Below are 15,447 nucleotides of genomic sequence, written 5' to 3'. Positions count from 1 at the left end.
CTTAATAAAGCATACTTATCATTTTGATGCATTGTAGAAATACTTATATAACATTTCCTAGCATGTCTTTTTACAAAAGTAACAAATAATTGGCCAATGTGGGCTAATGGTACAAACTTGGTGTTATGATTTCTGTATTAACCCACCGTCCCTCTACTTATCCTGTACACGGATGCGAAGCTTACACACGATGTCGCCCCCCCTCCCCGGGAAAGCCTGATTTGTAAAATACTACTAGCAGCTAAAGCCACATTTCAAGTACACACCTCGGTGCCTTGCATCGCATCGAAAGCCACAATGAGTAAGGGAATCAATACCATTTCTTCACAAATAAACGTCACCATTTTTGCGCGATCCGATTGCAAGCCGCTTCTTCGAATCTAGAACAGCTTCGATCCCAGATCAGCCGCGTGCGCGACACCATCGACCAAGTCTTGAACGCGGGCACCACGTTGGCAAACAGGATCCGAATTTTGTTCCGGGAACAAGGAATCACCATCGCCACCGTGCTGGCGGCTTTAGGGTTCAACATAGCGACCCTTTTCCCAGCGCTGATGACCACCACAGAAAGGCGGAGATTTTAATTTAAAAAAAAACATTTGAAATCGGGGATTTCAATTGATTTCAATTCAATTGATTTGAAATCTTGGGCAGCATCGCGTCCTGGCTTGCTGGGCCTGTTGTTGTCTAAAACGGCCACGTGGTTCGGTCAAAACCTGTGGACTGTCGTCGTTGGAGAGGCCGGCCTGCTGTACGTTGCTGTTAAAGAACTTTTAACCTATTGAGGCACACCTCGACGGTGATGCCCCCGACCATGAGCGTCGTTTTACGATCGATGTGTCGCTGATTGTTTGCCTGTACGGGCGTACCTGATGAGGCTGCTGCTGTGGAGGGTGACGGCACGCCATCCGTTGCACGGGTACGCGTGGGTGGTGCGATGTGACTCACCGTGATCTCGGGGTTGATGTCACGCTTTGGATCAGCGGTCGCGATGACGATGACCACTATCTGGATCCTCAGCTACACCCGGAGCCATGTACAATCCCGTGGAGATACGATCTCGCTCGCTACAATTGTCCTACCCAACAACATCCATCTCATGGGGTTGCAGTGCACGACCGAGAACTTATCCGAAAACCAACTTTCTGAAAACTATTTCGGAGGAAAACACCTTGTACCTCGTGCACTTACAAAACACCGTGTACGAGCGAGTGTCGCTGGCCGACTTCAGAGACCGACTGGTTGCTCAACCTCTCTCTTATGACATCCTTCCTATTTTTACGAAATGATTACGTCTCCGAAATCATAAACAGCGACATCCCCTACATGCCTTATTCTCCTTCGAGAGAGAATACCGTACAAGTAGTGCGAATATTGGGTCACACGGGTTACATGTTAACTCCCGTCAACTCGAATGCATCTTTAACGGCTGAAATACCCGATTACCAACAGTATGTTTCGATTCGAATTACGGCATCAAATTACACGCCACGCTCATCATCGAAGTCTTCCTCGTCAGCGTTTCCGGGTCACGACTGCTTTTGAATGGAATGTCCACAGGCTGGGACAATAGACACCAGGACCGACGTTGCCCGATCGTTCTACGGCCGGGATGGGCTCCCTTAGCATGCCTCGACGGGGTCCGTGTTTTCACTGCAAGACCCATTCACATCTGGACTATTCGCTCGCACGAACATCTCAGCTTGATCGGTCTCAAATATATCAATCAACGATTGACGAAAAATCAATTACATATAATCTTCTCATAAGTATAACTATGGGTGACGTGTCGAACCCGAACAAAAGCGCCACCATCGCGTTATCCGACCTCGGGGACACCGAGAGATCTGCCCGGCGAAGAAAACATCGTGTGCCTCTTGCACTTACAAAACATTGTGTACACGCGACGAGAAGAAATCGCGGAATGGAACTGGATTATTAATCTGGTCCTGACCTACCCCTATATCATCATGAAGGATGACGGTAATAACGACGGAGTAAAAAATAATGGGACTGTACTGAATTTTTTTTCCGTTCAACGAATTGACGGTGCACGTATCAACATTACAGGTGATATGTTAGTCACTCGTCTGGAACCCAAATATACACCGAAGCGATTCAGGTAAATAAATAAATAAATAAATAAATAAATAAATATCCGTGAAACGTGCATGAGAGTGATACGAGGCCCTACACTTATTATTGAAGTTTTTCTCAGAGATGACCCCGCGGAAGAGGTACCAATTCTGTATGGGTTAAAAATACGCCCCCCCCCCCCCCCCCCCCCCAACCCACTAAGTAATTGAAGGAATTACAGCAAATTTGAAGGAATTGCATCTCAAATGTAAACAAACGCATCTGAACCTCCAGGGGCATGACTTGTGACACTCTCCTAGAGTGACTATCTTTTCCTAAAAACATAAGCTATAGCTCCAACAACACCTCATACCTAACCGCATTCAACAAGGGTGGTCAAAGATGGATAAGTATAAAAATGTAATCGTACGAACTAAATACAAAACTCACCGAGACGGGTGCTTCTTCGAACGACGCCATGTTTTGCTGCGTGAGTTTCCGTTCGCGACCGACAAATCACGGATGTGAGCCGAAAAATCTCCGAAGACGGCCGAGTGTGTTTCAAGTATTACCGACACTGCTTCCGATATGGCCGATGTGTTTCTGTTACTACTGCTAAATTGCTGATATGGCTGCAATTGTTTCGCGAGTGGGCTGCGTTTGTTTACATTTGAGATGCAATTCCTTCAAATTTGCTGTAATTCCTTCAATTACTCGAATACATACATTTATCCGACCATATGCACTTCATCAGCATAAGTACATTCATCAACGATTGACGGACCAACTGAAGCTTGTTTCCTGACTGACATTATACTCGCAACGGAATTGTATCCGGCCATGGACGGCGTGGCTCGACCGCTCGAAACCGTGGTCGGATTTCGTTAGCGACAGATTAGTGAGATTAAACACCAGTTGCAACGAGAACACGACCTGCGACTGGGATAACACAAGATGTGATCGACGGAGTCGAAACCGTCCTCGTGGCCGCTGGCATGGGATCAGGCGTGACAGGCGTCGGCTTGTGCACCATCGTGGCCACCCCGTCACCCTGGGGATGGAAATAGCTGCTGGGATGCCGGGACTGGTGGGAATCGCGCTTAAATTCATCTCACGTCGGCTGCAGCGAAAAGCCTTAAAATCCGATGAGACCAGGGTGCTGACCGAAGCCATGCCGAACACGATCCACGATCAGGTTTCCAAAGCACTCAAAGACAGTAAAATCTACGAGGAAGAGTTTCGTCTGATTGATTTTTGTCGAACTCGCCAAGTACCACTGCATGAAGAAAGAGATTCGAACCAAGATTCGGAAAATTACCACCGACCTCGGCGAAGACGAGAAAAAAAGCTCATCGAACAGGGCGACAACAAACCATTCAAGCCGTCATGACCCAGAACAAAGATCTCATAAAAGGCTCACCTTAAACTGCTTTGTAGCGATGAACCTAACATGACCAAACTGGTTCAGTTAAACAAACCATTGTTCATCAAGTCATCAAGAAAGGATAAACTTATCCGCCGTTGCTAAGCTCGGTCGCCATCTTGGTTTGGTTTAGCAACGAAAGTTCAAGCCTTACTGACCTCGTTAAAAGTTTCACCTAAAACTGTTTTGAAAATGACAGACAAAAATAGTTTATTAAAGTGTCACAAGATAAGAATACAATGTATCTTAACAACCATTTTTGGGTCTATGAGTGTCTCATAAAATACATGTAATATTTTTCAGTTAACAATTTGATAAGAAGATCTGTAGGCCCATGTGCATTACAGAGGCAGAGGTTATTACAAATCATAAATCTTACATGCAGTAGATGTCTACATGACATAGACCTATTCAGTGATACTGCGAGCTGATTGTTATGTTACCTTATTGTAAATTGTTTACCTTATTCTAAAATCTTTTCAGCATATATGCCCGCATTCATCATGATCAGAGTGGTCAAGACTACCTATCATGTTTGTATTTTATGTTGGAAGCAATCTCAGGATAAACCCTGAGTAGGGGGCACTCTCATGGCGGTAGAAAGGCACCGACACATTCCCCCTTAGTGAGAAAAGCGCAACACCACCCTAATGGGACTGTGACTGCCGGGAACATGTTGCTACCTTTTATAACGTTTCTATCTTTTGTGGCACATCCAGGTATGGTTCTAGCCCAGTCCTCGCTGTTTTCACTGGGGGCTGGGAGGCTTAGATCCCATCAATAAGCCCCAAAGCCGCATTTCCGGCAAAACCATCATCGTAATACTATCTAGAAAGCGCAATTCACACGATTACTCAAATATGCCTCTTGCCGGTTGATCCACACCATTTTCAACTCTGTTTTCCTTACATGTGGCGTTCCCGGACGGGCCAGGGCACATTATTTTTAAGGAAGGGAGACTTATGAGGATATCACCCAACTTTCTTTACATTCAAAGTATTGGTCATTTCATAGGCCAAATGCAATGCAAGGAGTGTGCACTGTCATGGTCTTATTATTGAAACTGGTACACATCCCTTCATTCCTGGACTCGTGAAGGTCCCGGGGTAGAGTAGGCCTTCAGCAACCCATGCTTGCCATAAAAGGCGACTAACGGGATCGGCTGGTCAGGCTCGCTGACTTGGTTGACACATGTCATCGGTGCCCAATTGCGCAGATCGATGCTCATGTTGTTGATCACTGGATTGTCTGGTCAGACCCGATTATTTACAGACCGCCATATGGCGGCCGCCCTTCATTCCTGAAAAGTAATGAATTGAATGGGATGACTCTACATATGTAATTTCACAGGCTATACTATGCCTACATGCAGTTACCCATACACATTCTATGCTTTCTCATAGAAGTTGCGTATGCCTTCAGTGAGGTTAGGATACATCGTTTAGTTATAGAAATTGCCTTCGCTGTCAGTGCGGTATAAAAGTTTTCTTGGTACTTTAGCCTCTGACAAATGCTGAGCCTGTGGAAAGTTCCCAGGTCCATGCTGTCCCATATCGTCCGTTACTCATTCATGAGTGTTATCTCACCCTCTCTCGCGTCACCACGTGACCACCTCGAGGAGACCACAGTTGGCAGGTTTCTACTACACCATCACTCGGAGTCCGACCGAACAACCAACAACACGCAAGCATGTCCGCCCTTGTTGGAAAGTGGAAGCAAGTCGAGTCAGAAAACTACGACGCATTACTTGATGCATTAGGTGAGAATTGCGTTTTATTTGAATGATATTTTTGTAACAAATATTTGTCTAGTGCATAATTTCCGTTGTGAGAGAATTTCCACAGACCGTTTAGGAAATTTGTTAGATGCATACTTAGAGGTGGTACTTGAGTTTAGACTAACGTGTAGTCCCTGAATAGATATGATGTTGATAGTGACACATAAACCATTTATATTAAATAGGAGCCCCGTTGACACGGGAGATTCAGAACTTGGGGAAGTCTAGACTTGCATCATTTACGGTTTCGGCATCGCAAAAAAGGGATGGGCAGTAGGGAGGAAATTATTGTCCAGGAACTGAGAGACCGATCAACTATATACTTGAGTCCCAACTCAGGGTGTGCTTTTCTGCTACTAAATGTGTCTTTCTGGTGAGGTAATATGGGATTGCTAAATTATCGCACTTACACAGCAAGGTGGAAGAGCGTGCGAGCGTGTATGTTCGAGTTCGATCAATCGATCGATAGATAGAGAGAGAGAGGGACCGAGAGAGAGTAGCCTAGTGGTTAAAGCGTTTGCTCGCCACGACGAAGACCAGGTTTAATGTCCCACATGGGAACATTGTATGGAGCCTATTTCTGGTATCCCATGTTGTAATATTGCTAGAATATTGCTAAAAACAGCTTAAAACAAAGACGTGCTCTCTCACTTCTTCTTGGGTCAGGAATGTGATTGCTCAGTTTGTTTGTTCAGAAAGTTTAGTATGAAACTAAAGCTTAGTCTCAGAAATATATTTTGATAGAAAGAAATAACCCAATTTAAGTTGAAAACGTTCCCCGGCAAGATGGAAGTTGTGCATTTGTAGAATCTGCACTCTGGCCTTTTGCATGGATGCCCGTGCAGGTCCCGGGGTATAATAGGCCTTCAGCAATCCATGCTTGCCATAAAAGGCGACTATGCTTGTCGTAAGATGCTCATATTGTTGATCACTGGATTGTCTGGTCCAGACTCGATTATTTCCAGACCGCCGCCATATAGCTGCAATATTTCTTAGTGCGGCGTAAAACTAAACTCACTTACCTTTTGCATGGCAGGAAGGGGTTGGGAAGGGTAAAAGGTTGCTCAGAGACAGTGAGATTACTTATGTAGGCCAACAGTAATACCAATAATCATAATGATAAAATTTTCAACTGATATCAACTGTTACTATTGTGTGATAACACTCCTCTGATACGGCTTCACAAACAGGTGTCTGTCTCTGATTGCAATATGTGCATGTGCTCCTATTATCACTGAAGTTATGTAAAAACGCCCGAATGATCTTCAGGCAGTGAGGTAGCCAGGTGCAAAAGTGTTCGCTCATCACGTCAAAGACACGAGTTCGATTCCCCACATGGGTACAATGTTTGAAGCCCATTTCTGGACAGCCTCGCCGTGATATTGCTAGAAGGGGCGTAAAACTAAACTCACTCACCCACTTCAAGCACTCCTTATCAGTTTCATCACCACCGTCTGAGTGTGGAGCTACACAACAGGTTACATAGACATGGGTCTGTGTAGACGGATACGTTGTAAACAGGCCGGCGCAGCTAACCAGGTTATTGTGGCCCAAACTGCTCAAAGTCCATACTGTTCATTAATAACGTGCGAGGGGGCCTACTTTTTGTGCAGCAAATATTGGAGTAGCCGGTACATGGCGTCTGTTTGTTTGCAATCAGGTGGCGTAGTGCAGATGTGAGATACTGCCCAGGTAGAACAGGTTTATGTACATGTATGAACGCAATCAGCCGGACAAAAGACGTAAACTGCAAAGTACAAGATACGCTGCGCATCTGCGTAAAGTACGCAGATATTCATGTGAAACCTTAACTCCTATTACCTCTATTGCGTACAAGGTCGATTGAATTTTTAACACTCAAAAAATTTGATTTTAAATGCGTTACATGAGTTCAAACAAAAATTTGATCGCGCACCGGTGGATAGATAAAATAACTGGGAGTATATGAGAAGTTCTGTTTCAGCAAATGAACTTGGCAACTTGCAGTCGTTCTCTTCGTTTTTCATATTACAGACCAAAAATTAATAACATGCGCATAAATAAACGTTTAAGCTTTATTGTGGCTTTACAATTATTATTCCTATTATTGGAAAAAATGGCAAAATACCCACTTGGGTTTGAGTGAATTGAGTTAATTTATTTGGTTTCTCAAAGAAAAATTTGGATACCCAAATGAGATGAACCCAAGCGAGCACATAACACAGCAACCATATAGGCAATGGGTAGCTATGGTATACTCCCTTAAAACATTCTCTAACTTAGCGGAAAACAGTCACAGGAACGCTTTAATTCTAACGTCTAAATCTCAACCCTTACACAGTATCAAATACACTACAATGGAACAATCAGATCTTGTTTCACTTCCCACTGATATCAAACATGGGTGCGGACCCTGCAGTTTGAAAGCAGGGACCCAACTTCTTACTGTCAATATATAGGGAGCTTAAGAGATATTTCAAAGCATGTATTAGTTTTATTGAAACTACCTGTTGCGAACTTTAGCTAAACAACTTATCTATGCAACTTGGAGCTTTGAGATAAGGAAGTTCTATAAATATAGTAGATACAATAGCTATAACTTGCATGCATTCAAATTCAAACTTACTAGAGTCTAAATTGTTGGAGACGTCGACTGAAAAAAATAACTTTTAATATATATCTCAATTTGTTTGGCCGGTTCATGTCGTGTTCTTTTCACTGCTTCTGCGACTTGCAGTTTGTATACACACTGATGCAACTCGTCACTGGTGCCATGCAAATTCGTCCGAATGATAAAGGCATGCTTGTATGGCTGAAAACTGCGTAACCTTTTCGATCTGTGTATTCAGATACACTGAACATAAATAGAACCTTAACAACTGAATAGTGTTATGAAGGACATGGGTCGGAAGCGTCAGCAATGGGTGTTAAGTTTGACTACCGTATTTACACCAATAGCCACGGCATTTGAATGATCCAGCGTTAATCATGGGGCTTTCTGTTTCTACAGAAGGACAGAGAAGTCTACTTGTTTGATATTTTCAGCGAGCGATTTGGTTTAGTTCCGAGTTAGTTTCACCCGCTTTCAACTAAAGTTCAGCTCTACCACGGCCTGCCAGCTTGAAGTTGGTGGTAAACCGGAAGCGAGCAAGTTTTAAATGTTTAACTCGTGACCACATACCGCTGCCGATCTATGGTCCTCATAAACCTACAGGAAAAAAACAAAGAAAAAAATTTTGAACTTTGACTTCGGAAATAATAAATCATCCGTTTCTGGCATTCGGCATATTGTTCGATAACAGAGTTTGATTAAAGAAACTACCAAATTTTAGATTGAACGTGGACGCTTTATACTCAGTAAAACATAGGAGTACCAAGGGCGGATTCAAAGGGGGTGTTGCCGCGCGGCGTTCTCCGTGATCCCCATAACGCCATCTATCCACAGTTACAGCCAACGTGTACAAGACAATAGGCGTGCAGTGTTAATACAAGCCAGATTTTAAAGGTTCTGTCGGCTTGAAGAAATAGGCAGTCGAAGTCACTTTAACTGAAGGTATTCCGGCGGTGTGCCACTTCACATATACCACTCAAAAGACGTTAAAAACATTCTTCCATACTACCGTAGTAAATGGCGTGACAGATTAAGTATAGGCTCATCAAAGGCTCGGGTATTCTTTTTGTATATAGCGATGCAGATCGGTTGCTTGATGATAACCGCTCTGTAACAGACAGGAAAACTGCTTCCTGAATACTATCTATTAGTATCTAGTATCTATCTATCTAGTATCAATAAGACTGAGACTGTACACCATGTTATGAGTGTATCACTGCTATCGTTGTTTAACGCTATCTTCTTAATGTGACTGTTTACTTCAGTTTGTATGATTATCTCCGGGCACGATGTCGCTATAGAGCCTAACTTCTAAAACTGGTTATACAACACAGAAACGTTTGCGTATGATGTAACCGGAAGTCACGTCTTGTTGAATACCTCTATCAATCTCTTCTGGGTGGGAACTGACAAGTTGATATGTAGGACAATTGACGACGCCGTTACCAACCATGTCTAGCTTGATGACTTCACTCATGGTCGGAGGTGACTCATATATGGCGACAGACGCGACTACGTCCACAAAGGTCGTCTGCTACCCAGCTTTCTCGTATAGATAACCTTGAACTTGGACCAGCTCATTTATCAGCCTAGATGTGACTGTTATCAACCAAGACACGTCTGTTCCAGTTCCCACTTAGAACTCCGTCCTGACAGTTATTGCGTCATTACGTCGGTTATCTTCATTCATTACTCATTATTGATTTAACCTGATAAATACATCCGACGTTGGAACCCCTTTTTGTTATCAGTGGCATCACGCCCATCTGCCGCGTGACCAGACCCAACTATTCCGCGAACACGTGGAGCTTTACCCAGAGACCCTGAACATTAAGAAGAAAAGTAGTGTACATGTAATGTATATGATGTAGTTCTCAAGTGGTCAAAAAACAAATGAAAAACAAAGCAAACAAACAAACAAAAAATAAACAGTTGTGCTAGGCAGTTTTTAAGGAGTCATTTTCCGTAAGTTAAATCAGAGACCATAACAGATAATAATTTATTACATGGACTCTGTTGAAACCGGAAAGATAGGGTCTCATGTGACCCTGTGACCTGTTGATCCTAGTACCCCGCGGTTCAGGGCATCCTACTTCTGATCACCCCGCCAAAATTCCAGACACACTTCTGGTAGATTGACAATACCCAACCTTGGTCCATAGGCCACTTCCGGCCATAGCTTGAAGAGATAGCACTTGGGGGTTGAGAGGAGTGGGGCGCTTTGTGGGGTGTGGGAAGGGGAGAAGGGGGAGAGGGAAGGTGTAGGTAGACGCTAAGGACAATATCACAAACGGTTACACGTCAAACATATCTCGCTCGCACCTGCTGATTGTTTGATTGAAGCTCTTGTTGAGGCCATTCTTCTGTACTTTATCAAGATGTTACATATACTGAACAATAAAAGAAACGCAACTCTTTTTTTTTTGTCAAGTTTTTAAATAGAAGACAACCATGAACACTTACTTTTTTAGATTTCTTTTTTCGAAACTTGTGTTTCTATTGCAGTTCAGTATTTTATGCATGTACGTGTTCGAAACAATGCAAACCATTATGCCCTGTGGGTTTCATAATACAATTTATATCTGGCAATATCCTGTGGTCCCTTTTTAGTCTTTTTAATCGATAGAAATGTTGAAGTATAGATTTCCTTGTCATTAGGCGAATTTACCATATTTGGGATCTCACATTCTTAGTAAAGGGCAGATTCTAGTACTTTTATTGAGTAGAGTCCCATCCTACACCCTCAGGTATCTTTTCGTCGAAGGTGTGGGTTCGAATCTCGGATGGGACACCACCAACAAAAGCACTAGAATCTGTACTTGACAAAGAAGGTATACAGTAATCCCAAATATGGCATATGATACATTTGACCACTTTCTAAATGGCATTTGTGTTTCCATTAGGAGAATTGTTTTGATGTTCTAATAAAATTGTATCTATATCTTTTATGCATATTCTGATAATAAATGTCAGTCTGGTAATTTTCCTACCTCGACTGTTTTCTGCAGGTGTGAACGCTGAGACCAAGGCCTTGTTCCTTGGCAACAAGGCGGAAGTGGAGATCGGGAACGATGGTGACACGTGGTGCATTAAGTCCACTGTGATGGGGAAGACGCGAGAGGATTCCTTCAAGCTGGGGGAGGAGAGAGACGGCGTCTCCATCGTCGGCTTGCCAGTCAAGGTAGCATAGAGCGGGGCTCTCGATGGCTCTCGATGGCTCTCGATAATAACTAGGCTACCGACATCCGAAAGGTGTTGATGGACGATATGACGGTCCTGGCGACGTGTTGCTTCAAGGGCTCGACCACTAGGTGGACGGTCATCGGCGCTGTTGGTGGCGTTGTATCTCTGTCTAAGACATTCTATCGTTCGTGCTCTGCAACTGAATGATTACACATTGTCATTTAGAAAGTGGTCAAATGTAACGTATGTTATATTTGGTATTACACTTTCTTGGTAAAGTACAAATTCTAGTACTTTTTATGAGTTGAGTTTTATGAATTGAAGTCATCAGCAATGACGCGAGCACGTTGTCCTGCGTCTACGCGTATAATGACTTGTCGTCATTGATCTCTTATTAGTCTAACCATGGCTGCTGTTTTCATAAAACAAGTGAACGATTGCGATTCACGCCGGCAATGCGTGGTGAATGCATGCATGATGCACGCGCATCACGATTTCAGTGTTGTGTTTGTGCTCTTGTCCCTTTCTACAAACAAAAACATGTCAAACCTCAATCTTAAACATTACTTTGTTAGGCAATACAGACCATATGACCACGATTTATGTTTTCCTCAAACTCGACATCCGGTGTGTATTTTATTAAAATCGTTTCAAAAAATCAGTTGATACTTATATACGTATTTCCATTATTACGTTTCTTTTGGCTTTCAGTATATGTGTGTCAAGTGAAGAGTGAGTGAGTGAGTGAGTTTGGTTTTACGCCGCTTTTAGCAATATTCCAGCGATATCACGGCGTGGGACACCAGAAAATGGGCCTCACACGTTGAACCCATGTGGGGAATCGAACCCGTGTCTTCGGCGTGACGAGCGAACGCTTTAACCACTTGGCTACCCCACCGCCCCGTCAAGTGAAGAGGGTATGTGGGTAGGAGATATATGATTCTTGACTTTAGGATATAGAACATGTGGGATGGGGCATATATGACATGTGGGTTTAGAATTGTAGGAAATATGATAGGCGGGTATGATATGTGGGTTGAGTGTTGTATGACCTTTGGTTTGACTGATTCAATACAGGCCACGTGGGTTGAGTGATATCCGACATGTGGTTTGAGTGATATCCGACATGTGGTTTGAGTGATATCCGACATGTGGTTTGAGTGATATAGAACATGTCGGTTGGTGGTATAGGCCTCGTGAATCGAGCGGTGTAGGCCTCGTAGATCGAATGATCGAATGATCGAATGATGAAGCATGCGGGTTGGCTGATATAGGACATGTGGGTTGGGTGATATAGGACATGCGGGTTGGGTGATATCGGAAATGGTACAGGACATGGGGATCAGGGATACATGACAATGGGTTCAGGTGACACAGAACATGTACATTATAGAACAAGATGTATAGAACGTGTGGTTAAGGGGGTAGTGGATATATGGAAATATTCACCACGAATCAGTAGCTTGCCACAGACACGTTACAGAGGTAATTGATAGTATGCATAAATAATACTCATAGGAAAAAGATGACGCACGTTCATATATGTGTTGGTTTTTGTTGTTGGTTGGTTTGGTTTTTTTATATCAATAAGGGCCACTATATTTGTTCGCCGTCTCCTCGGCAATAAGATAACCATTATCGTGTGTTAGAAGCATACAGTGTATGTTAATTTTTCCAGTTTACAACGACCCTCGAAGGAGACGCGCTTGTGGAAGTCAGTAAAGCTCAAGGGAAGGAGGTCATAACCAGACGCGAGGTGAAAGGGGGACAACTGGTGTCGGTGTGTATACTGCAGTTACTTAAATACGTTTCACTATTCTTTGATAAGATCACAAAATCACATGGTCCCGATGTTTCAATTTCCGAAAACATCATGCTTCGAAGATAGGTATAACTTAAACAATATAGAATATGCAAGTTTACATTATTGTTTTCCGTGGTGATTTCTTACTTGTCTCGCAATAATACCTTCAGGTGAAAATAAAGGGAGAACTCGTTTTCTAAAAAAAATATTTGTTTTCAATTTTAGGACACGTGGAAAACCTGAACATTAATTTTAGTAAAAAGTATGTTTTGCACTCAGCAATTTTTCAGCTATGTGGTTCAATAAAAAGACAAATTACTCTGTTTTCTCCTCAGACCTTCAAATTAGGCAGTGTAACTGCTACCATCAAGTCCGACAAAGCATAACCGATCTCTCCTGTGAAGCTGGGTGTCTTGGATAGTTAGAGAAACCTTCTGACTTTAAAACGTGCAACGACAAGACGCACCAATCGGGTGTACCACTCTGGAAGCATAATGTGATATGAGGTTATCTCCCCTGTTTGAAAACGTCAACTTGCATGCGATTTGTTTACTGGAAGTTCAAGCACCTTCTGGAGCGATACAGTGCCTACAAGTTTAAATTAATTGTATTGACGGTACAAGTGTTTTGCTGGAAAAGTTGAATTTCTGAAGACATCTGATGCACAAAATCTGCTTGCATTGCAGTGCTTTTTTAAAGATAATAAAGAGAATTACTTGTCGGGTTTGTCATTGTCATTAAATTTAGATCCCATATTCCGAAATGACCTCTCAAAGATGTTTGACCATATTTCACCGAGTGATTAAGGTTTTACGCCGCTTTCAGCAGTATTCAGCAATCACTGGGGGTTGGGGGGGTGGGGGGGGGGGGGGGGGGTGGGTAGGGACGCCTGCTGGGGGACCGCACACACACATACCTACCTAGTACCTACGTGAGTATTGAACTCGGCGTGCTGAGGGATCGACTTAACCATTAGGCTACCCAACCGCTCCGCCACAAATGTACAGTTTCTATTTAGTGTGAGAGGTTTGTGGATTGTGAAGTGTTGATTTAATGCTGTTAATAAACGCAAGAACGAATTGACGAGTGTTTTCAAGAAATGAATTCAGTAACAAAAATGAGACTACTTAAAATGCAAAAAAAAAAAAAAAAAAAAATGCAAAACAACAAAATACAAAGTGAAGTTGTTAGGATTCATTGCAGATTAAAACTTTGTGTTTCGACTGAACACTATTTTCACATCAGAACGAACTGTTCGCTCGACATGCCGGGGATATGATTTGTGTAAAACAAATCTTGTGATAAAATGAATTTTGCTCGGCTCCTACCGTTCTTGACCAAACACATCCCATCAGATCGTCAGTAAATGAAACCAGTGTGACCTGACGATCCTGCAGCAAGACGTATGCTCTATGGTACATAGATGTACGCGTGGCTCTACAACAAGCGGTTCGGGCCAATCAGGGTATCCCGGGAAGTAGAATTTGGTTGTCACAGTAGTCTCCTTGATGTACCATGGTCGTGATGAGGGATTAAGTCACTGGGTGCTGTGATACTCTGAACTATGTTGCGGAATATGATTTGAATGTGAGTTCAGCTCACTGAGATTATAATACCGATTAAAGTGTTCACTCAATCAGTGCCATACAATACATACATGGCTTTCGATTACACGTCCCTAAACCTAAAGTCGATAAGCATATCAGGCATTTAATATACAGTCCATGTTGCTCTTCAGGATATCAGAGTGAAAACGACCTACACTATTTTTTCACTAGGGATAACTATATTCAGACACGAACTAAAATGTGTTTTATACAAAGGGTTATCACATGGATACCATTATAAGCTGACACAAAGAACTCATTGTGGAAAATAGTTGAATCCGTCCACGATTTTATCATCAAGACATACATGTTCAAAGTGATTAACTTAAAACAATAACCTGCAAGAATTGACACTGGCGGGCCCAGAACAAATAACAGCTTGGAAGGTTCACATGGAAGGTTAAAGAAGACTGTTGGAAAGGATCACCCCAACATTTCTGAGATGATAAAATTCTTGTTGGAGGAGACACAAATTAATAAACTGGAAATATTGCGCCCACCAGAGACTGCCCCCAAAGAAAAAAAATATCCAGACCTCCAAAGAGTATTTTCCACCCAGAACATAGACTTACGGTTGGCATTATTGATATGTTGTGTTACTTAGATAAGTGTATCATGGAAAGAAACTTGCTTAAATAATGTAATATGTGCAATATGAATTCTGGCTCTATAGTGATATTGATATGGTAATTACCATCAGTCAGAACTGAATTGTAAATATAACAGAATATATATGTGTTATTGGTAATGTTTGGTGCAATGTGTGATATATTGATAGTTCAAATGATATGTTTTATCTTCTGGCTAATAGTGTTAACACCAAATACTAGTAAATTATGACATGAAATGTCAAAAATCAGTTTAGACATATTTCGTTTCTTTTCCACTTCACCTTTTCTTTTCTACCTTGTGCGTGTGAAATTATTCGTTTTTCGACTGGAAGGTAATGCCCTTCAAGCTTACGCCAATGTATTTAGAACTCTACTT

General features: G+C 42.5%; 1 protein-coding gene across 1 annotated transcript; it reads left to right on the top strand.

Moving 5' to 3' along the window:
- The first annotated feature begins 4,997 nt into the window (after nucleotides 1-4,997).
- LOC137294509 (fatty acid-binding protein, heart-like) lies at nucleotides 4,998-13,573 on the top strand. Its single transcript, XM_067825544.1, has 4 exons — nucleotides 4,998-5,258; nucleotides 10,875-11,047; nucleotides 12,728-12,829; nucleotides 13,189-13,573. Exons 1-4 carry the CDS (start codon nucleotides 5,189-5,191, stop codon nucleotides 13,237-13,239), a joined length of 396 nt encoding a protein of 131 aa, XP_067681645.1. The 5' UTR covers nucleotides 4,998-5,188; the 3' UTR covers nucleotides 13,240-13,573.
- Nucleotides 13,574-15,447: the final 1,874 nt, after the last annotated feature.

This window comes from Haliotis asinina, chromosome 1 (assembly GCF_037392515.1).
Source record: "Haliotis asinina isolate JCU_RB_2024 chromosome 1, JCU_Hal_asi_v2, whole genome shotgun sequence".
NCBI lineage: Eukaryota > Metazoa > Mollusca > Gastropoda > Lepetellida > Haliotidae > Haliotis > Haliotis asinina.
Note: the sequence above shows the minus strand (reverse complement) of the source record. Positions and strands in the feature narration are given on the sequence as shown.

Excerpts from the sequence above, each read along its gene's own strand:
- LOC137294509 (XM_067825544.1), top strand. The coding sequence starts at position 5,189 with ATGTCCGCCCTTGTTGGAAAGTGGAAGCAAGTCGAGTCAGAAAACTAC. Across the intron at positions 11,048-12,727 it reads TCGTCGGCTTGCCAGTCAAG|TTTACAACGACCCTCGAAGG; the intron begins GTAGCATAGAGC and ends TAATTTTTCCAG. Across the intron at positions 12,830-13,188 it reads AAGGGGGACAACTGGTGTCG|ACCTTCAAATTAGGCAGTGT; the intron begins GTGTGTATACTG and ends TTTTCTCCTCAG.